This window comes from Hyla sarda, chromosome 12 (genome assembly GCF_029499605.1).
Source record: "Hyla sarda isolate aHylSar1 chromosome 12, aHylSar1.hap1, whole genome shotgun sequence".
Lineage (NCBI taxonomy): Eukaryota > Metazoa > Chordata > Amphibia > Anura > Hylidae > Hyla > Hyla sarda.
In genome coordinates, this window is record NC_079200.1 from 67,338,439 (window position 1) to 67,359,945 (window position 21,507).

Genomic DNA, 21,507 nt, shown 5'->3' on the forward strand with positions numbered 1-21,507 from the left:
TCTATAATGCTTTTGGTTCTGAAACATTAAAAGGAAAATTAATTAACAGGCCGTTAGTTGTTCTGGAAGTTGTTTGCCACACACAAGATGGCCGCCGTGTTTTGACAGACGCGTCCGGTATACCAGGATGCCTTGCGGGGTGGCGGCGGAAGTTGTTGTTAGCTGACTGAGCCCTGAGTGGGTTGATGGGGAGGAGGAGGAGGTGAGATTTGGTGGGGATTCCGGGGTGAGGGGATATTCTGCTGCTGCAAAAGGGAGGGGACATCTGTTTTTCCTGTTTTGTATTTGATAATACAGAAAAGGTAATAAGTGGTTTTGTGTGAGTATGTCAGCGGGGGAGGGGAGGACAGCTGTCATGACTGGATGGCACTTTTTTTTTGGGGGGGGGGCAGTGTTTTGGTACAGTCTGTGAGGAAAGTCTGTTTTGGTAGTATTTTGATAATCTATAGGAGGTTGGTGTTTTGGTACAATCTTTAGGGGTCAGTACTTTGATAATCTATAGGAGGTTGGTGTTTTTGGTACAATCTTTAGGGGTTCTGTGTTTTGATACCGTCTATAGGGGTCTGTGTTTTGATACCGTCTATAGGGGTCTGTGTTTTGATACCGTCTATAGGGGTCTGTGTTTTGATACCGTCTATAGGGGTCTGTGTTTTGATACCGTCTATAGGGGTCTGTGTTTTGGTGCTATCCATAGAGTCTGTATTTTTATGCTGTATCACAGGGGGGTACACGTTAATAAAATATAGCTTTTAATAGATACTTTAAAACAAAAAACCCACAACACACTTGGTGTAAGGACACCCTTAAATAAGGGCACTGAGGACTAGTGCCCTGTCACAGGGATTGACAGACTGTTAGGGTGATGTATGTCTGTATCAGGGTTGTTGGGAGAGTAGGGCCAGGACAGGTAAAAAGTCCCTAGTTGACCCTATTGGGGAGATGTAGTGAGGTCTCTTTTTAGGGCGAGTGCCCCGACAGTCCCTGTGGGAGTAGGGGTAGACCTCACTACATCTCCCCAATAGGGTCAACTAGGGACTTTTTACCTGTCCTGGCCCTACTCTCCCAACAACCCTGATACAGACATACATCACCCTAACAGTCTGTCAATCCCTGTGACAGGGCACTAGTCCTCAGTGCCCTTATTTAAGGGTGTCCTTACACCAAGTGTGTTGTGGGTTTTATGTTTTAAAGTATCCATTAAAAGCTATATTTTATTAACGTGTACCCCCCTGTGATACATTACATTTTTCTGGTACTCTTGGTGTCCCACAAGTGGACAATCTGTGAACCTGTATTTCTATGCTGTCTATGGGAGTCTGTTTTGGGGCCGTCGACAGGGGGTCTGTGTTTTGGGGCCGTCGACAGGTGGTCTGTGTTTTGGGGCCGTCGACAGGGGGTCTGTGTTTTGGTACAGTCATTATTTGGGGTTAGTGTTTGGTACCACCCAAAGGGGTCAGTGTTTTGGTACAGTCTATGTTTTGATGCTGTCGATAAGGGTCTGTGTTTGTACCATCTATACTGATTGGTGTCTTTGGTACCATCTAAAGGGGTCAGTGTTTTGGTACAGTCTGTATTTTGATGCTGTCGATAAGGGTCTGTGTTTGTACCGTCTATACGGATTGGTGTTTTTGGTACCATTGATAGGGGTCAGTGTTTTGATGAGGTCTATAGGGGTTGGGGGGCTACCTGAGTATAATCCAGAGAATAGAGATGGACACAACAGGGTCTGGTCATGGGGAATGTGTAGGATCAGTTAGGGAGATTTATCAAAACCTGTCCAGAGGAAAAGTTGCCCATAGCAACCAATCAGATCGCTTCTTTCATTTTTAACAAGGCCTCTGCAAAATGAAAGAAGCGATCTGATTGGTTGCTATGGGCAACTTTTCCTTTGCACAGGTCTTGATATATCTCCCCCCTGTGTATACATGCATATAGGAGGAGATTTATCAAAACCTGTGTAGAAGAGTGGTGCAGTTACCCAGCAACCAGTCAGATTGCTTCTTTCATTTTTCAGAGACTATATTTTTTAATGAGGTAAGCATTCTGATTGGTTGCTATAGGCAAGTATGCGAGTATGGCGGGGTGCATTTTTTTAAGGGTTGGAGGTTCAGTGGGGTTTGGGCCACATGTATTTTTATCCGCTCATCCCCTTCAGTCTATACACATCAATACCCCTGATCTGTTTTGTTTCTTATTTATTATGGTTCTTTCCTGGCTGTAAAGTAAAACAATTCCCTATGTTTTGATCTCCTGCTGAGCTGATGTATACAGCCCGAACCAATAGAAATAGAAAATGCAGCTACTCTGTAGTCACTGATCTTAGCTGAGCATTAAAGGGGTACTCCGGGGGAAAACATTTTATTTTAAATCAACTGGTGCCAGAAAGTTAAACAGATTTGTAAATTAAGAGAAAAATCGGTATTGTGCAGCTCACAGATAAATTAGTCAAGGCTAGATGGGAAGTACTTACCCCTAAAAAAGTACAAATTGCGAATAACTATAAGAAGAAAAAAGATACCATAAGCCTCTAGTCCAGTGGTCCTCAAACTGTGGCCCTCCAGATGTTGCAAAACTACAACTCCCAGCATGCCTGGACAGCCAACGGCTGTCCAGGCATGCTGGGAATTGTAGTTTTGCAACATCTGGAGGGCCACAGTTTGGGGATCACTGCTCTAGACTAATAGCATAAAATGGTACAGGATGAATGAATGTATTAAATAGGACTGTGCTTCACTTTAAAGATGAGAAAAAATGTATTATAAAAGAATTTAGCAAGATAAGTATCATTAGTAACAACCTCCTTACACAGGGCCCTTGTGGGGAGGTGATATAAGATATATAGAATAATAAAAAGAGTAAAATCTTAATAAACTGCTATATAATGTGATCTTCCGCTAGTCCGACATTTAATGCACCGGCATGGTTCGCTTCTCATACTATATATATTACAGTCCGTGTCCGTATGTGTTGTACAGTTCAGATTATGGTAAAGGACACCATTTATAGTTACCAGTAGAGATGAGCGAACTTACAGTAAATTTGATTCGTCACGAACTTCTCGGCTCGGCAGTTGATGACTTATCCTGCATAAATTAGTTCAGCTTTCAGGGTCTCCCGTGGGCTGGAAAAAGGTGGATACAGTCCTAGGAAAGAGTCTCCTAGGACTGTATCCACCTTTTCCAGCCCACGGGAGCACCTGAAAGCTGAACTAATTTATGCAGGATAAGTCATCAACTGCCGAGTCGAGAAGTTCGTGACGAATCGAATTTACTGTAAGTTCGCTCATCTCTACTGGTAACTATAAATGGTGTCCTTTACCATAATCTGAACTGTACATCACATACGGACACGGACAGTAATTTATATAGTATGAGAAGCGAACCATGCCGGTGCATTAAATGTCGGACTAGCGGAAGATCACATTATATAGCAGTTTATTAAGATTTTACTCTTTTTATTATTCTATATATCTTATATCACCTCCCCACAAGGGCCCTGTGTAAGGAGGTTGTTACTAATGATACTTATCTTGCTAAATTATTTTATAATACATTTTTTCTCATCTTTAAAGTGAAGCACAGTCCTATTTAATATATTCATTCATCATTTACCATTTTATGGTATTAGTCTTGAGGCTTATGGTATCTTTTTTCTTCTTACAGATTTGTAAATTACTTCTATTAAAAATATTAATCTTTCCAGTACTTTTTAGCTGCTGAATACTACAGAGGAAATTCTTTTCTTTTTGGAACACAGAGCTCTCTGCTTACATCATGACCACAGTGCTCTCTGCTGACATCTCTGTCCATTTTGGGAACTGTCCAGAGCAGCATATGTTTGCTATGGGGATTTTCTCCTACTATGGACAGAGATGTCAGCAGAGAGCACTGTGCTCGTGATTCAGCAGAGAGCTCTGTGTTCCAAAAAGAAATTAATTTCCTCTGTAGTATTCAGCAGCTAATAAGTACTGGAAGGATTAAGATTTTTTAATAGAAGTAATTTACAAATCTGTTTAAAGGGGTATTCCAGTGAAAAACTTTTTATTTTAATTTTATTTTTTTTAATCAACTGGTGCCAAAAAGTTAAACAGATTTGTAAGTTTCTTCTTACTGACATCTGTCCATTTTAGGAACTGTCCAGAACAGCATATGTTTGCTATGGGGATTTCCTTTTACTCTGGACAGTTCCTAAAATGGACTGAGATGTCAGCAGAGAGCACTGTGCTCATGATGTCAGCAGACAGCTGTGTTTCAAACGGAAAATAATTTCCACTGTAGTATTCAGCAGCTAATGAGTACAGGAAGGATTAAGATTTTTTAATAGAAGTAATTTACAATTCTGTTTAACTTTCTCGCACCAGTTGATTTAAAAAAAAAAAAAAAAAAAAGTATTTCACCGGCGTACCCCTTTAACTTTTGGGCACCAGTTGATTAAAAATAAATAAATGTAGTACCCTTTTACCTGAACAGAGCTGCAGTGTAAAGTATGGGTATGACAAAGCAGTCATCTGAGCCTCTGATCACATGGGAAATTCAGCTGCTCTCATTATGTAACAAGATTTATTTGTATACATCTGTAAATATGTCTCCTATAACTCGCTATGTTTGAAGTTGCTTAATTTTTTAATTTCTTTGTAATTAGGCAGTCACAACTTGTTGTGTTAACACAGCGTACTGCCCCCTTCAGGTCACCACCATGTATACACTGCTGTCTGGGCTTTATAAGTACATGTTCCAGAAGGACGAGTACTGTATCCTGATCCTGGGACTGGACAATGCCGGCAAGACGGTGAGTTCTTTAAAGTGTATGCTAGGAATAATGGTGGGTTTTAAGCAGTGTGCAAAATGGTGACCATGCCAAAATGGGTCAGCAGGTGTATAACATAGCAGTGCCATTTGTGTGTTGGGTTTATTAGGGCTGATTGTGTGAATACAAGGTTAATTGTCTTTTCTATATATAATAGGGCTGGCAACATCATGCTGGGTTAGTTGGCATGTTCAGGGCCGCAGTACCTATTGTCCTGTAGCATATGTTAGTGGTGATATTGCCAGGCTTGGTCACTGGATGTATTTGGGGAGGATGACACCAGTGCAATAATGGTTGAAATACTGTATCCAGGGTGGTAGCACCAGTTAACATCTAGTATGGATCTACAGATCTATTATGGGTTGTAGTACAAGGCATGGTCAGATGGTATCTCTTGGCTGGTATTATCGTCTGTTTGTGAGTATATTAGAGGTGACAGTGTCACAACATGAGGTACAATGGGTAATATAAATATAGAAAACGTCACCTTTCTCCTCACATACATACAAAGGAAGCCAAACAAATAAGCTCAGAAATTAAGTTATGTGTAATAATGTGAAATGACACAGGAAAAAAGTATTGAACACATGAAGAAAAGGACGTGCAAAAAGGCATGAAAAGCCAAGACAACAGCTGAAGCACTGTTGGGGCCATAATACGGAAGTGGAAAGACAATCACTTTACCATAAATTTACCGGGACCAGGTGATGCTCATAGATTCCTGAGGAGTAAAAAGGATCATCAGAAGAGCTGTCTAAGAGCCAAGGACAATCGTGGAGAGCTTCAAAAAGACCTGGAATTACCAGCTACTGTTGTCTCAAAGAAAACCGTAAGTAATTCACTCACCATAGCCTGTATGCACGCGTACCACACAAGATTCCATTGCAGAATAAATAAGCATGGTGAAGCTCATTTAAGGTTTGCTGCACAACATTTAGAAAAGCCAGTGAAATACTGAGAGAATATTGTGTGGTCAGATTTGAACAAAATGGAACTATTTGGATGCCATAATACACCCCATATTATGAGAAGCAATGTCACTTCAAATGACTACCAACTAAGGGTTTTGTACAAAGTATTAAATATCAGTAAGTGTGTTCAATAACACATACAGTCATGGCCGTACATGTTGGCACCTCTGAAATTTTTCAAGAAAATGAAGTATTTCTCACAGAAAAGGAGTGCAGTAACACATGTTTTGCTATACACATGTTTATTCCCTTTGTGTGTATTTGAACTAAACGAAAATAGGGAGGAAAAACGCATATTGGACAAAGTCACACGGAACTCCAAAAATGGTCTGGACAAAATTATTTGCACCCTTAACTTAATATTGGGTGGCACACCCTTTTGAAAAAAAAAATAACTGAAATCAGTGGCTTCCTATAACCATCAATAAGCTTCTTACACCTCTCAGCAGGAATGTTGGACCACCCTTCCTTTGCAGCTCCAGGTCTCTTATTGGAAGGCGCCTTTTCCCAACAGCAATTTTAAGATCCCTCCACAGGTGTTCAATGGGATTTAGATCTGGACTCATTGCTGCCACTTCAGAACTCTCCAGCGCTTTGTTACCATCCATTTCTGGGTGCTTTTTGACGTATGTTTGGGGTCATTGTCCTGCTGGAAGACCCAAGATATCTGATGCAAACCCAGCTTTCTGACACTGGGCTGTACCCAAAATCCGTGGGTAATCCTCAGATTTAATGATACCTTGCACACATCAAAGGCACCCAGTGCCAGAGGCAGCAAAACAACCCTAAAATATCATTGAACCTCCACCATATTTCACTGTGGGTACTGTGTTCTTTTCTTTGTAGGCCTCATTCCGTTTTCGGTAAACAGTAGAATGATGTGCTTTACCAAAAAGCTCTATCTTGGTCTCATCTGTCCACAAGACGTTTTCCCAGAAGGATTTTGGTTTACTCAAGTTCATTTTGGCAAAATGTAGTCTTGCTTTTTTATGTCTCTGTGTCAGCAGTGGGGTCCTCCTGGGTCTCCTGCCATAGCGTTTCATTTCATTTAAATTTCAACAGATAGATCGCACTGATGCTCCCTTAGCCTGCAGGAAAGCTTGAATATTTTTGTAACTTGTCTGGGGCTGCTTATCCACCATCTGGACTATCCTGCGTTGACACCTTTTCATAAATTTTTCTCTTCCGTCCACGCCCAGGGAGATTAGCTACAGTGCCATGGGTTGCAAACTTCTTGATAATGTTGCGCACTGAGGACAAAGGCAAATCTAGATCTCTGGAGATGGACTTGTAACCTTGAGATTGTTGATATTTTCCCACAATTTTGGTTCTCAAGTCCTCAGACAGTTCTCTTCTCCTCTTTCTGTTGTCCATGCTTAGCGTGGCACACGCAGACACACAATGCAAAGACTAAGTGAACTCTCCTTTTTATCTGCTTTCAGCTGTGATTTTTTTTTTTTCCCAAGGTGATTTTAAAGGAGCATCACATGCCTGAAACAATCTTATTTTTCCACAATTTTGAAGGGGTGCCAATAATTTTGTCCGGACCATTTTTGGAGTTTGGTGTGACATTATGTCTAATTTGCTTTTTTTTCTTCAGTTTTTTGGTTTAGTTCCAATACACACAAAGGGAATAAACATGTGTATAGCAAAACATAAAACATGTGTTACTGCAATCCTTTTCTGTGAGAAATACTTCATTTTCTTGAAAAGTTTCAGGGGTGCCAACATTTACGGCCATGACTGTAACTTAATTTCTGAGCTTAGGGTACATTCACACCATGTTTTGGGTAAACGGCAGCCGGATCTGGTGGAGAATTTTAAAAACCGTCTGCTGGCGTATTTGCCGTAACATCTGCTAAAAAGTTCAGGTCAATAGCACCTTTGGAGATATATTTAGTGAGAAAAATGGTGATGTGTATAATACGTATTTCACCTGCTGTCTGCTTTGTTCACATTTGACATTTTTTCTTTAGACATTTCTAGAACAGACCAAAATCCGATTCTGCCGCAACTACAAGGGGATGAGCCTCAATAAGATCACAACGACTGTGGGTCTGAACAGTGAGTAGAATGGACATATAGGCAAGGGATGAGTCAAAAGATGTCATTCATAGGGCAAGCAATATTACTATCCTGCACCCATACTTCTGTCTTCTCACCTATAGTTGGAACCATTGATGTGGGGAAGGTCCGTCTGATGTTCTGGGACCTTGGGGGACAAGAGGAGCTTCAGTCTTTATGGGATAAGGTGAGAGGTTAACAGCACTGCACTTACTTTCAGACCTGAACAAGACTGTAGAACTACAAGTGGTTCCACCACCAGGTGCTTGACTGTAACATTCCTCTTACACTTACTTTCTTTCCTTTGTCTTCAGTATTATGCAGAGTCCCACGGAGTGATATATGTCATTGATTCCACCGATGAGACGCGCCTCTCCGAGTCCAAACGTGCTTTTGGTAAGTCAATAGAAAATGTGATACCTGGAATGGTCTGTACTATAGAGCTCTGCAGAAAGGAAATAATTAGAGATGAGCGAACTTACAGTAAATTCGATTCGTCACGAACTTCTCGACTCGGCAGTTGATGACTTTTCCTGCATAAATGAGTTCAGCTTTCAGGTGCTCTGGTGGGCTGGAAAAGGTGGATACAGTCCTAGGAGACTCTTTCCTAGGAATATATCCACCTTTTCCAGCCCACGGGAGCACCTGAAAGCTGAACTAATTTACGCAGGAAAAGTCATCAGCTGCCGAGCCGAGAAGTTCGTGACGAATCGAATTTACTGTAAGTTCGCTCATCTCTAGAAATAATGTCTACTTCACCTGCTGTGATAACACTGTAGTGTGCGTTGTTGAGGGTTAATTGTGTACATTCATTCCTGTTTTGCAGAGAAGATGATCAGCAGTGAAGCGCTGGAAGGTGTGCCCATCCTGGTCTTGGCAAATAAACAAGATGTGGAGGTGATGTAGGGGAAGGGGGAAATCTCTTCTAACAAATGCTCACATTGCCTAGCTCAGTGTTTCCCAACCAGGGTGCCTCCAGGTGTTGCAAAACTACAACTCCCAGCATGCCTGGACAGCCAAAGGCTGTCCAGGCATGCTGGAAGTTGTGGTTTTGCAACATCTGGAGGCACCCTAGTTGGGAAACACTGGCCTAGCTGTTGCAAAACTACATCTTCCAGCATACCCTGTCAGCTGAAAGTTGTCAGAGCATGCTTGGAGTTGTAGTTTTGCATCGGCTGGAGAGTTACAGGTTTGGGAACACTGTCTATAGCATGCTTTTTTTATTTTTTTACTTTGTTTCTCTATGAAGGCTGTATGGCACCCTCCTGAAGCTGGCATTTAAAGTGTCATTACTTGTGTGTGGCACTAGAAGGTGCTATAACCTAACCTGTTGTGTCATTTGTAGTTACGTTGTATTACTTAGCATATGTTTTTATGAATATCCTTACAGTGTGAGATCTATCATGATGGGCAGGTACTAACATATTTGATGGTTCTATCCTCTCTAGGGCTGTCTATCCATTCCTGACATCAAAACTGCCTTCAGTGATTGCATAAATAAGATTGGCAAGAGGGACTGCTTGACCCAGGCCTGTTCTGCTCTCTCTGGGTAAGGATATGGAGAGAGCTGTCTAAATTATCCTGATGATTTTGTCATTCATGCCAGAAAAGTTACAATTCTCTATGTTATTGCTACAGGTTAAATCTTATTTGATAAATAATAACAGAATTTACAGCTTAAAGTACATCATGTTTAATACTCCAGTCACATCCTAAAGAGCATTCATAAAACTGATAAGTTTGTATAAAACATTAAATCACATTTCAAGGCTGCTCTGCTAGTTCGTTGTCTGAAAAAGATGCAGCTCTCGATGTGCGTGGAGTTTAAGATAGGATGTAAATAAATATCAAGATGAATAAAGGTTGCATCATTTTTATGCTCCAGTCACATCCAGAGCAGCTTGTATAAAAGTTCTATAAAAAAGGAGTAGATAAGAATACACAATGTGAATCCAGGTAGAGAAAATAGACATGGCCGCACATCCACAATTTTGTATTTTGATCTAATTGCTTCCCAGCATAAACTCAAAAACGAACAGGTTGTTAGTATACATTTTGATCAAAAGGTACAAGCCCACTGACACGTCAAGGGTCCCTAACGTAAGTCCCTAACGTCCCTAGCATAAAATGACGTAGCACTGGGCGGCGACCACCACCGCCGCGACACCAGTGCCCACGGGGGGGGGAGCGACCCACTGGCAGAGCGGCCCCAATGCCACTCAAACCATTCTCTGGGCTGCACCTCCCCACAGACACGGCGCTGCGGCAGCAATGGACGCAGCACAGCACCACACCAGTGTGAACAAGGTGTAAAAGCTCACTTAACATGTGGGAGGCTGGCAGGAAATGAAAGGGCCCTGTATAGCACTGGTGTTGCGGCGGTGGTGGTTGCCCCCCAGTGCTACGCCATTTTATGTTAGGGACCCACTGTTAATAGGTTGCCTCGACGTGGCGAGTGGTCTTGTACCTTTTGATCAAAATGTATACGAACAACCTGATAACATTTCTATGCTTGTATTAGCCCTCAGAGTGCATGACATTACACTTTATTTATTATTGCTGCTTTATTGCAGTCTGAAAAGATAAAGCTCTGGATGTGAATGAAGTATATAACTCAAGATGAGTAAATGCAGCAATACACAAGGCCATGGTTTAATTGTGAAAAGTTGCATTTCGTTTTATGCTTCAGTAGTGCTGGGCGATATGGCCTAAAATTAATATCACAGTATTTTTTTTTTTATTATCGCGGTATCACGGTATTACCGCCTGACATTTGACACCGCTAGTGGGCACAGGGACCCCGCTAGCGGTGGGGATTGATCGTGCTCGCGGGGACACAGTAAATGGATTAGCCGCGCTGGGCTCTACAATTCATCCGGAGGTTGGGGAGGAGGGGCCTCACCGGTATAGCGGTATGGGCAAAAATCCATACCGTGGGAGAAAAAAAAAAACGGTATCCGGTTCATATCGGTATACCGCCCAGCACTATGCTCCAGTCACATCTAAAGCTGCATTTACAACATTGCTGGACTTGTATTAACCTTAGGCTGTAGGACATCATAATGTACTACTGCTCTGCTGTGTCATTGCCTAAAATTGTGCAGCTCTGCGTGTGAATGGAGTATAAAATATAAGCTTGCTTATTGTGAAGAGATGCAACATTACTCAAGATTATGGTTAAGGTTTACCTGTCGCTTCAATAATCTTTTGACATGACAAACGTTTTGATAACGTCAGGATCTGAACATATTGGTAAAATGGGCAGGGATAGATGCTCAGGTCTAGCTGGCATGTTAAATGAAGGGGTTACTGATGTACTGGGTTTGCAAGGTGCTGTGTAAACAGAAATGAAAGAAAAAGCAGCAACACCTAAAGGAAGGGGTTAAGCTCTGAATTGATGCTGCGATGATGACAGTCTAAGGGCAGAGGGTCATTTTACTGCAGCACTGTTTATACAGTAGTAGGCCAAACTACTATAAATGGCCAAATTACACATGTAGAAGTATAGGAACCTAACAACAGTATAACCCCTATTGGTTAGATAGAACCTCTTTGGCACATGTGTTACAAATAAAACAAAACTTTTAATGTGTATTCAAAATAAAATTAAAAGGTGAGAACCACACGTTTTAAAAACACATCCCCAATTGTGTCACTCTGAATTTCTGAAAAATGTCACTCCTGGGTCACACATGAATTAATCCACCGAGGAATAATGGAAACAGAGTCTCATTCCTTATGCACTATATACTGAATCACTTTCACAATGTATTTAACCTCCTCTGGGATTTGTATCCCTCAATTTAACCCCTTAAGGACGCAGCCCTTTTTCACCTTAAGGACTGAGCCCTTTTTCGCAATTCTGACCACTGTCACTTTACAAATTAATAACGCGAAAACGCTTTTACCGAATATTCTTATTCTGAGATTGTTTTTTGTGACATATTCTACTTTATTTTGGTGGTAAATTTTCGGCGTTAATTGCATCCTTTTTTTGGTGAAAAATCCCAAAATTTCATGAAAATTTTGCATTTTTCTAACTTTGAAGCTCTCTGCTTGTAAGGAAAATGGATATTCCAAATAAATTAAATTTTTCTTCACAAACACAATATGTCCACTTTATGTTGGCATCATAAAATGGACATACTTTTGCTTTTTGAAAAAATTAGAGGGCTTCAAAGTAGAGCAGCAATTTTCAAAAATGTCATGAAAATTGCTAAATCTGAAGGGACAGATGTTACAGAACTACAACTCCCAGCATGCCTGGGCAGTCGAGGCATGCTGAGAGTTGTAGTTTGGCAACATCTGGAGGGCTACTGTTTGGGCACCACTGTAACAGTGGTCTCCAAACTGTGACCCTCCAGATGTTGCAAAACTACAACTCCCAGCATGCCCAGACAGCCTTTGGCTGTCTGGGCATGCTGGGAGTTGCAGTTTGGCCCCCCTAGTAGTTGCCACAGTAAAGATCGATTTACTTTCACTTTCAATTCTGCCCCCCCCCCCCCCCCCACTGTCGATTCCCTACCTGATCAGGATCCTGCAGGCTGTCCTGCGCTGCCATTGGTCAGAACTCCGTTCTGAGTAATGGCAGGGGATAGGAGTAGATCGCAGCTTTGCGATCTCACTCCAATCCTTTAGGCTGATCGGGGGTGTTGCTGACAACTCCGATCAGCCCTATTTTCCGGGTGATCGGTTCACCAGAGACCCGATCAGCCCGGAATTGGAGAAAATCGCATGTCTGAATTGACATGCGATTTTCTCCGATCGCCGACATGGGGGGGTCTCAGGACCCCCCTGGGCGATGTGCCAGGGTGCCTGCTGAATGATTTCAGCAGGCATCCGGCTCCGGTCCCCAACCGGCTAGCGGTGGGGACCGGATTTCCCACGGGCGTATGGATACGCCCTCGGTCCTTAAGGACTCGGAATGCAGGGCGTATCCATACGCCCTGTGTCCTGAAGAGGTTAAAGGGGTACTCTGGTGCTTAGACATCTTATCCCCTATCCAAAGGATAGGGGATAAGATGCCTGATAGCTGGGGACCCCCGTGATCCGAAATGCCGCACCCCATTAAAATCAGTCCCCGGAGCATGTTCTCTCCAGGTTTGATTACTGTCGATCACGGGGCCGGAGCATTGTGACATCACGGCTCCGCCCCGAGTGACCTCACGCTCCACCCCCTCAATGCAAGCCTATGGGAGGGGGCGTGACAGCTGGCTATATATATCACATATATTATTTTCATTCCTGTGATTGAGTGCCTAGTTTATCCAAAATATGATTAACCCGCCTATGATATCTAAATATGCAGGCTAGATAAGAGCCTAGCAATCTTAGACTCCGGTCAGGAATGAGTTAATAGAAGTGAGATATTGATACTTAAGAGCGATTGCGCAGCAGTGATCGACCAGATGCATGCGCATATACGGGAGCACATCCGACATTACGGCACGCGGAGAACATGGTCACGTCAATAAAGAGGATGTAATCGCGTGATCATGGGCGGTCTTGTGGACCGGAGACCACAGCTGATGTTGCGCTACCTAAAGAGACATAAACAGAGTGACGTGGGTGGATGTTTACATAATGAAAGGTACAGATTGGTCCACTCAGAAGAAATTAGGGGTGCCGCAGGATAAGCGGGTGACGTGATGTAAGATCTTATACATTGGCCCATAATCAGATCCGTGAGTATGGTGAGGAGTGATTGGTGGGGTTATATTTAAGAGAAGTAGGAGGATTGGCAGGAAGAGCTATAGGTTCCCAGTGGCTAGCTGAGTAATGAGGTAATTTCAGCACCATATAAAATGGCTCATTTGGCTTTGACATTCATTGCTGTCAGTCAATCTCCTTGATAAAGCCACGCCAGTGGCGAAACATGTCGGGGTGTGACGCTTATTTGTTTTAAATTGCGCCTTCACTGTGTCTAGCATACAATATGATCACACATAGGGTCATGTATTGAAAGGCTAGTGAGCCACATACCAGTCCGTGCCTGCGGTGCACAGCAGGTCTACGGACACCGATACTCAAATATCTGTATCACCCACCGAGAGTCACCACATTCAATATGAGTACCTCTATTCAATTACCACATGCATAAGTGGTTTTAAAATACAGAGGTGGAGTGAACTAATATCACTTGAATGTAATATAGGTTCAGTAACAGAAGTACCCAACCTATGTGGTGGTGCCTTAAATTGCGGGATACAAATCCCAGAGGAGGTTAAATACATTGTGAAAGTGATTCAGTATATAGTGCATAAGGAATGAGACTCTGTTTCCATTATTCCTCGGTGGATTAATCCATGTGTGACCCGGGAGTGACATTTTTTCAGAAATTGGGGATGAGTTTTTAAACGTGTGGTTCTCACCTTATAATTTTATTTTGATTACACATTAAAAGTTTTGTTTTATTTGTAACACATATACCAATGAGGTTCTATCTAACCCCTAGGGGATATACTGTTGTTAGGTATACAGTAGTAGGAACACTGGCATTTGCACAAAGGACAGCGAGTCCCCTTTTCCTGTAATTTGTCCCAATCTAGCGGCTACCAGAGACGGATTCCCCCTCTGTCATGTAGTGGACCTCAGGTTTCAGTTAAGGAAGACAACTAGCGGCCAATACTTTAGAGCTGTTTTCCTGGGATAAGGAGACATTTTTGGTAAATGAAGTGTTTTAGAAATATGTTGGGAATCACCTAGAAAGCGAATGGATTACGGAGGATCTGTTAAAAAAAAAATGTCATGGGTGCACACTGGACCGTTGCCGCAAAGAACCACAGAATCCTATTAAAATAATAAAACAATCTTTTTTATATCTTTATTAATTCACTCTTCATCAGGTCCATTCCTCTTCTTCCTGATGAAGAGAGAATTAGTCTCTCGAAACGTATTGTCCCATAATAAAGATTTCCTTTTATTATTTTATTCTTTCTGTGGTTATTTGCTGCACTGGTCCGGTGTGCGCTCATGGAAAGTCCATTTTTTTTTCCAACAGATCCTCTTTGATTAATTTGCCTTTAAGCAGGACTGTCCTTCTTGACTGGTCTGGGTCGCAGGCAGCGCCAGAAAACACATACACATCTACTACTGCATGTACTGATAGGTGTTAAAGGAGTACTCCGGTGGAAGAAGTGTTTTCAGATCAACTAGTGCCAGAAAGTTAAACAGATTTGCAAATTACATCTATATAAAAATCTTAATCCTGCCAGTACTTATCACCTGCTGTATGCTCCAGGGAAAGTTGTGTAATTCTTTCCCATCTGACCACAGTGTTCTCTGCTGACACCTCTGCCAGGAACTGTCCAGAGTAGGATAGGTTTGCTATGGGGATTTGCTCCTATTCTGGACAGTTCCTTACAGGGACAAAGGTGTCAGCAGAGAGCACTGTGGTATGACTGGAAAGAGCTACATAACTTTCTCTGTAATACAGCAGCTGATAAGTACTAGAAGGCTTAAAGAAGAAGTCCAGTGCTAAGCAATGTATCCCCTATCTGCAGAATAGGGGATAAATGTCTGATCACAGGGGTCCGACTGCTGGGACACCCCTGCAATCTCATGTACGGGCCCTGGATATGCACTGCCACACAAACATGCCCCCTCCATTCATCTTTTTGGGAGAAATGGAGAGTACCTGTGTCTCTGCCTCTCCCATAGAGATGAATGGAGGGGGCATGTGTGTACCAGCTAACTTGCTGTGTGCGAGACGTCTCGCACACAGCAGCTCCGGCGGGGCGAGTCAGAGCCCCGTATGGGAGATCGCGTGGAGTCCCAGCAGTCGGACCCCCCGCGATCAGACATTTATGACCTATCCTGCGAATATGAGATAAATTGCTTAGCATTGAACTTCTTCAAGATTTTTAAATATAAGTAATTTCAAAAACTTTCTGGCACCAGAAAACATTTGTTTTCCACCAGAGTACCCCTTTAAGCCCTGAACCCAACATCATAAAGTAAGCACTACATTTGCATTCTTTATCTACTTCAGCTTGAGGTAACGGCACCAGGTAGCACCCTGGGCTGTTCTTTTTCTTTTCTTTCCACATATTCAGGAATCACATAGAGTTGTGCCCATTTAAGTTGAACAAATGCAGCATTACTCAAGAGTATGGTTAATTTGTAAAATGATTACTTAAATATTGAAAAAAGTTATCCAAGATTACACTTTGTCACCTACCCACAGGATAAGTGTCTTATCAGTTGGAGTCCCATTGCTAGGACAAAAAAGACCAAAAAGAATTTAAAAAAGCAAAGAATTTTCTCTGTAGCATACAGCTGCTAATAAGTACTGGAAGGATAAAGATTTTTTTAATAGAAGTAATTTACAAATCTGTTTAACTTTCTGGCACCAGTTCATTTTAACAAAAAAGTTTTACACCGTTGTACCACTTTAAGGATTTTCTGTTTTGACCATCTTTACTCTTGCAGGAAGGGAGTGAATGAAGGAGTGGAGTGGATGGTGAAGTGCGTTGTGAGAAACATCCATCGCCCCCCAAGACAGAAGGACATCACATAGAGATGCTTCTAGCAGCAGAAAGTGATGGGAGATGATGATGATGATGATAATGAGGCGCAGAGCTGTGAACACCCATCCAGCAGACTGGAATGTATATATACTCCTCCAGATGTGTAGATAATTTATATAGAGCGCTATTTATGTCCTTCCTTCCTATGAACTCCTCTGCACTTCGGGTGATGTAATCTGTACAGTGACAGTCTCTCTAGAATTGCGCCTTTGTTATGGCTGCATGTGACCAAAGAGGAAGTTGCTGTGTACTAGTGGCTGCCACTAGGGTAACATCCATGTCCGTCTGCCACTAGGGGAAGCAGTTGTATTAAACATCATTATTATGTATTTGCCCTTCTGTATTCCTTCAGTGCATACACGTGCTTGCACTGCAGCTATTATTAACCTTCATGTCCTGTGTACCTTTCAAAGCAGATGGTAGACTGCCAATGGTGAAGATCACTTTTCTTGGGGAAAGATTAACCCCTTAAGGACCGAGCGTTTTTCCGTTTTTGCACTTTCTTTTTTTCCTCCTTACCTAATTACCTATTACCTATTTAAAAATCATAACCCTTTCAATTTTGCACCTAAAAATCCAAATGATGGCTTATTTTTTGCACCACCAATTCTACTTTGTACTGACATCAGTCATTTTACCCAAAAATCTTTGTGCGACAATATTGAAGAAAAAACTAAAATTTTTTACTTTTGGGGGCCTCTGTTTCTACACAGTCAAATTTTCTGTAAAAATTACAACTTCTCTTTATTCTGTCAGTCCGTATGATTAAAATGATACCCTAATTATATAGGTTTGATTTTTTCTTAATTCTGGAAAAAATCATAACTACATGCAGGAAAATGTATACGTTTAAAATTGTCATCTTCTGACCCCTAGAACTTTTTTTTATTTTTCCGCCTACGGGGCGGTATGAGGGCTAATTTTTTTTGCGCCGTGATCTGAAGTTTTTAGTGGTCCCATTTTTGTATTGATCGGACTTTTTGATCTCTCTTATTCATATTTTCATGATATAAAAAGTGACCAAAAATACGTTATCTTGCACTTTTTTGCGCGTACGCCATGGATGTGCAGTTTAATATACGATATATTTTTATAGTTCGGACATTTACGCACGCGGCGATACCACATATGTTTATTTTTATTATCGTTACATATTTTTATATGGAATTTGGGAAAAGGGGGGTGATTTAAAATGTTTAATAAGAAAGGGTTAATGGGTGGTTTTTATTTATTTTTAACTTCTTATTTAACTTTATTTTTGGGATTTTAGTCCCTGTGCACTGCGCTTCTGGTCCTGCCAGGCTTTATCATTCTCAGCGCAGCAGCCAGCACGGAAGGAGAGGTAAGCCCTCCAGCTACCTCAGCAGTGGATCGCCAAATGTCGGCTATTAACGCCGGCCCCCAGCTACAGGAATCAGCTGGGGTCCAGCCGGTATGGCGCAGGCTCGAGTCAGGAGCCCGCGCCGTTCAACGGTTGCCGTCTCAGGACGAGCCAGCTCGTCCTTAGACGGCAACTGGTTAAGGTAAATGTATTGTATGGCATCAGGAAAAACTTCTGCTTTCCTTTCAAAAATAGCACCACCCTTATCTGCAGGTTGTCTGGTAGCTCAGGTTAGCCATATTCACTTGCATGAGTGAAGCTATTTAAAGGGGTTCTCCCCAGCCATAATACATCTCATCCCCTATCCAAAGGATAGGGGATAAGATGTATGATCGCTGGGGACCCCCACAATCTGTCATTCCGCACTCACCTTTGTGAGCTCTCCGCCGCACTCACCTTTGTGAGCTCTCCGCAGCGCTCGAGGCTCTGAGTGTGAAGCGTGACGGCCACAGGCCTGGAGTATCGTGATGTCACAACTCCGCCCCCCCCCCCCCCCCTGTGGTGTGATGCCCCGTCCCCTCAATTCAAGTCTATGGAAGGGGGCGTGATGTTCCTTTTGGATAGGGGATAAGATGTATTAGGGCCGGAGTACACCTTTAAGGAAGAAGCAACCATGTTTTTTCCCATAACACAAGTCCTTTAGTACTTTGACTCGGAGATAGTGGTTTTTGTGTTTTACCTAAGGATTCATTCTTTAAATCTACACTCGCCAGAGTAATAGATTATTTTCTTCTTTTGGACAGTAGTTGTACTAGTTCTGCTGCTGCTAAGCACTTATTGAACAAATGCAGTGGATGCATTATTACATTTTTAGATAACTCTAACTTAGCTGCCTGTAGGGGGCAGCACCATCATGTTAAGTCAGCAGATAAAAGCACTTAATGAAGGACTGTGCATTCTGAATGGACCAGATACAAAATATAAAAGATTTTGCCTGCCCAATAGCCTCCATACACATTCAGCTGACCTGCTCGACTGTAGCAGGTTACATTCACATGTACATGGGCACAGGATGCATGCCCACACGGTCATGTCTTCTCTGTCTGCTGTTCTTTTATTGCTGCTATTGAAAACAATCCAATACAGTTACTAATATCTCTCCAAATACCAAACCCTACTTCTTTAATCATACAGAGGGCTTCAGACAGACCAACCTCTTTCCCTAACTTTCTGCCACAATAAACTTTGTCATCTGTTTTTGTTCATACATTTTGTTCATACATTGACCTGCATTAAAGGGGTTATCCACCATAAGGTGATTTTAGTATGTACCTGGCAGACAGTATTGGACATGCTTAGGAAGGATCTGCGCTTGTCTTGGGGCTAAATGGCTATGTTGTGAGATTACCATAATACTGTGGCTAGCTTTTTGTGAACTGGTATTTCCTGTTTGAGTTTTTATTTTTTGCCTACAAATCCCATAATTCCATTTTCCTCCCTCCCACACATCAGCCACCCCACCCATTGAAACATAAATGAGCTGCATTCATTCAAAAGACCTGTGGTTTTCAATCAGGGTGCCTACAGCTGTTGCATTAGTTGCAGATTGATCCCTCTCCCACCAAGCGATCTCTCCACCCATTGAAGCAGACAGGCTCCCTGTCATAAGCTGACTAGTGAGTCAGGTCTCGGCCACATTGCAACCTTGGAAACATCTGAGACAACAGAAATTTTGTATTCTGGCAAAAATAAATATTGGGGTGAAAATCACATAAGAATTGTAAGAAAACCATCACACACAGGTACAGACACTATATTATGAACTACACTAACTTTACAGTGATCAAAGAAGGAAGGTGATCTGGCTCCCAGTCCAGTTAAAAGGATGAAACTTTATTCAAGCATGTTAAAAATCCATGTAGTACAAAAAATGAAAAATAACATAAAACACCAAGGAAGAACGCATCAATGCGTTTCGAGCTGCTAGCAAGTCTTAATCATGGAAGGTACTAATACTTTATGGCAGTCTTATATACCTGCACGTATCCTGAACAGATCACATGATTTTCATGCAAGTGGAGGAGGAGACCGGTGACGACATATTCATTAAACAGGTGAATACAACGCTTGTAATAAAGCTCAGCCTGCCATAAATCCGCATAGACTATATATATAACACTTTAGTATGTAAAGGGCTGCCATATGGCGAATATAAGAATGATGTATGAAAAAATATATAGATGTGTTTAATAAATATAAAATAAATCATTCCTGTAGTTTAAACCAGACGGGAAGCGTGTATCCATGGACAGAATCCAAAATGCCTCCCGTCTGAATACAGTCTTACTTCAGTCTCGTGCTCTCTTGGGGGGACGAACTCTTTCTATACCACTAATTTTGATATTTGGAATTATATCTGAATGTTTCTCCACTATGTGTTTCGTAATACCAGACATATTTTTGGAAGTGTTGGAATATACAAATGTTCTTGAATTCAATTTTTCAATTTTCTGCTAGTACATCCAATATACTGTATTCTGCACTCTTCACATGTAATACAATAAACCACATGATGTGTCTGGCAATTGATGTAACTTTGTATATTATATTTCTGACCTGTACTACAGGATGTAAAAACTGTAGAATTGCTCATGTAACGACAAACACTACATCTTGTGTGGTTGCATTTATAGCTGCCCTTGCTGGATAGCCAAGTGGTAGTAACTGCGTTAGTGGTGAAATTACTAGGAGATAATATACTCTGTAGTGAGCGAGCCTTTCGCGGTACAATTCTAACACCTCCCTCTATAATTTTGGACATGGTGGTATCACAACTAAGAAGAGGGAGATGTTTAAAGGGGTATTCCAGGCCAAAACTTTTTTTTTTTTTATATATATATCAACTGGCTCTGGATCTTTTGAAAAATCTTAATCCTTCCAATAGTTATTAGCTTCTGAAGTTGAGTTGTTGTTTTCTGTCTAACTACTCTCTGATGACTCACGTCCCGAGAGCTGTGCAGTTCCTATGGGGATATTCTCCCATCATGCACAGCTCCCGGGACGTGACCTCATCATTGAGCAGTTAGACAGAAAACTTCAGAAGCTAATAACTATTGGAAGGATTAAGATTTTTTAATAGAAGTAATTTACAAATCTGTTTAACTTTCCGGAGCCAGTTGGTATATATAAAAAAAAGGTTTTGCCTGGAATATCCCTTTAAGAATAATACGTTTTGATATCCTGAAATTGATGAGAGAAAGGTGTGGTAAAAGTGGGAAGGTTATTGTCACTATGTGACCTTTGTGTAGATCTATTGGATAAATAATGTCCTGGAGGTTTTGAATTCACTATACCTTCCGCTCTAGCAATAAGATGTGTGTTATAACCCCTATCTCTAAGGCGTCTTGTCACTTCTTTACTGGATTTGTGATAGGCTGTATTATTGGAAGAGGTTCTTTTAACCCTGACAAATTACCCAATGGGTAAATTTCGAATCACGTGCTCGGGGTGACAGCTCTCCGTATGAAGGAGACTGTTGCCCGAGCACGGTTTACGATACAATTCAGTATGTATACAATTATTAATCTTATCACCTTCTAATGAAACGTCCAGAAAATCAACACCACTTTCCTTATAACACATAGTGAACTGTAAAGAAAATTCATTTGTATTGATAAAAGTGACAAACTCACAAGCCTGGGTATGAGTACCTCTCCATACTAGGAGGAGGTCGTCTATGCATCTCCCGTACCAACCGATCCAAGCCTGGAAAGGGTTGGACGGGGAGAACAAGACGACCTCCTCCCAGTATGCCATA

The 21,507-nt window shown here is 41.8% G+C and overlaps 1 protein-coding gene across 3 annotated transcripts; it reads left to right on the plus strand.

The window, feature by feature from the left end:
• Positions 1 to 11: 11 nt before the first annotated feature.
• Positions 12 to 16,698, plus strand: ARFRP1 (ADP ribosylation factor related protein 1). 3 transcript variants are annotated; one of them, XM_056549360.1, is made up of 8 exons: positions 113 to 203; positions 4,640 to 4,788; positions 7,754 to 7,841; positions 7,946 to 8,028; positions 8,156 to 8,237; positions 8,668 to 8,738; positions 9,290 to 9,390; positions 16,272 to 16,698. In XM_056549360.1, the coding sequence occupies exons 2-8, from the start codon at positions 4,696 to 4,698 to the stop codon at positions 16,357 to 16,359; spliced, it is 606 nt and encodes a 201-aa protein (XP_056405335.1). In that variant the 5' UTR covers positions 113 to 203; positions 4,640 to 4,695; the 3' UTR covers positions 16,360 to 16,698. The 3 variants fall into 3 exon arrangements, with proteins under 3 accessions (XP_056405336.1, XP_056405335.1, XP_056405334.1); XM_056549359.1 differs by lacking the exon at positions 113 to 203 and adding an exon at positions 215 to 302 and having other exon boundaries at positions 4,642 to 4,788; XM_056549361.1 differs by lacking the exon at positions 16,272 to 16,698 and having other exon boundaries at positions 12 to 202; positions 4,642 to 4,788; positions 9,290 to 9,394.
• The last annotated feature ends 4,809 nt before the right edge of the window (positions 16,699 to 21,507 follow it).

Coding starts and splice junctions, on each gene's coding strand:
- ARFRP1 (XM_056549360.1), top strand. CDS start 4,696: ATGTATACACTGCTGTCTGGGCTTTATAAGTACATGTTCCAGAAGGAC. Junction 8,029..8,155: donor TTCAGTCTTTATGGGATAAG/GTGAGAGGTTAA, acceptor CTTTGTCTTCAG/TATTATGCAGAGTCCCACGG. Junction 8,739..9,289: donor CAAATAAACAAGATGTGGAG/GTGATGTAGGGG, acceptor TATCCTCTCTAG/GGCTGTCTATCCATTCCTGA.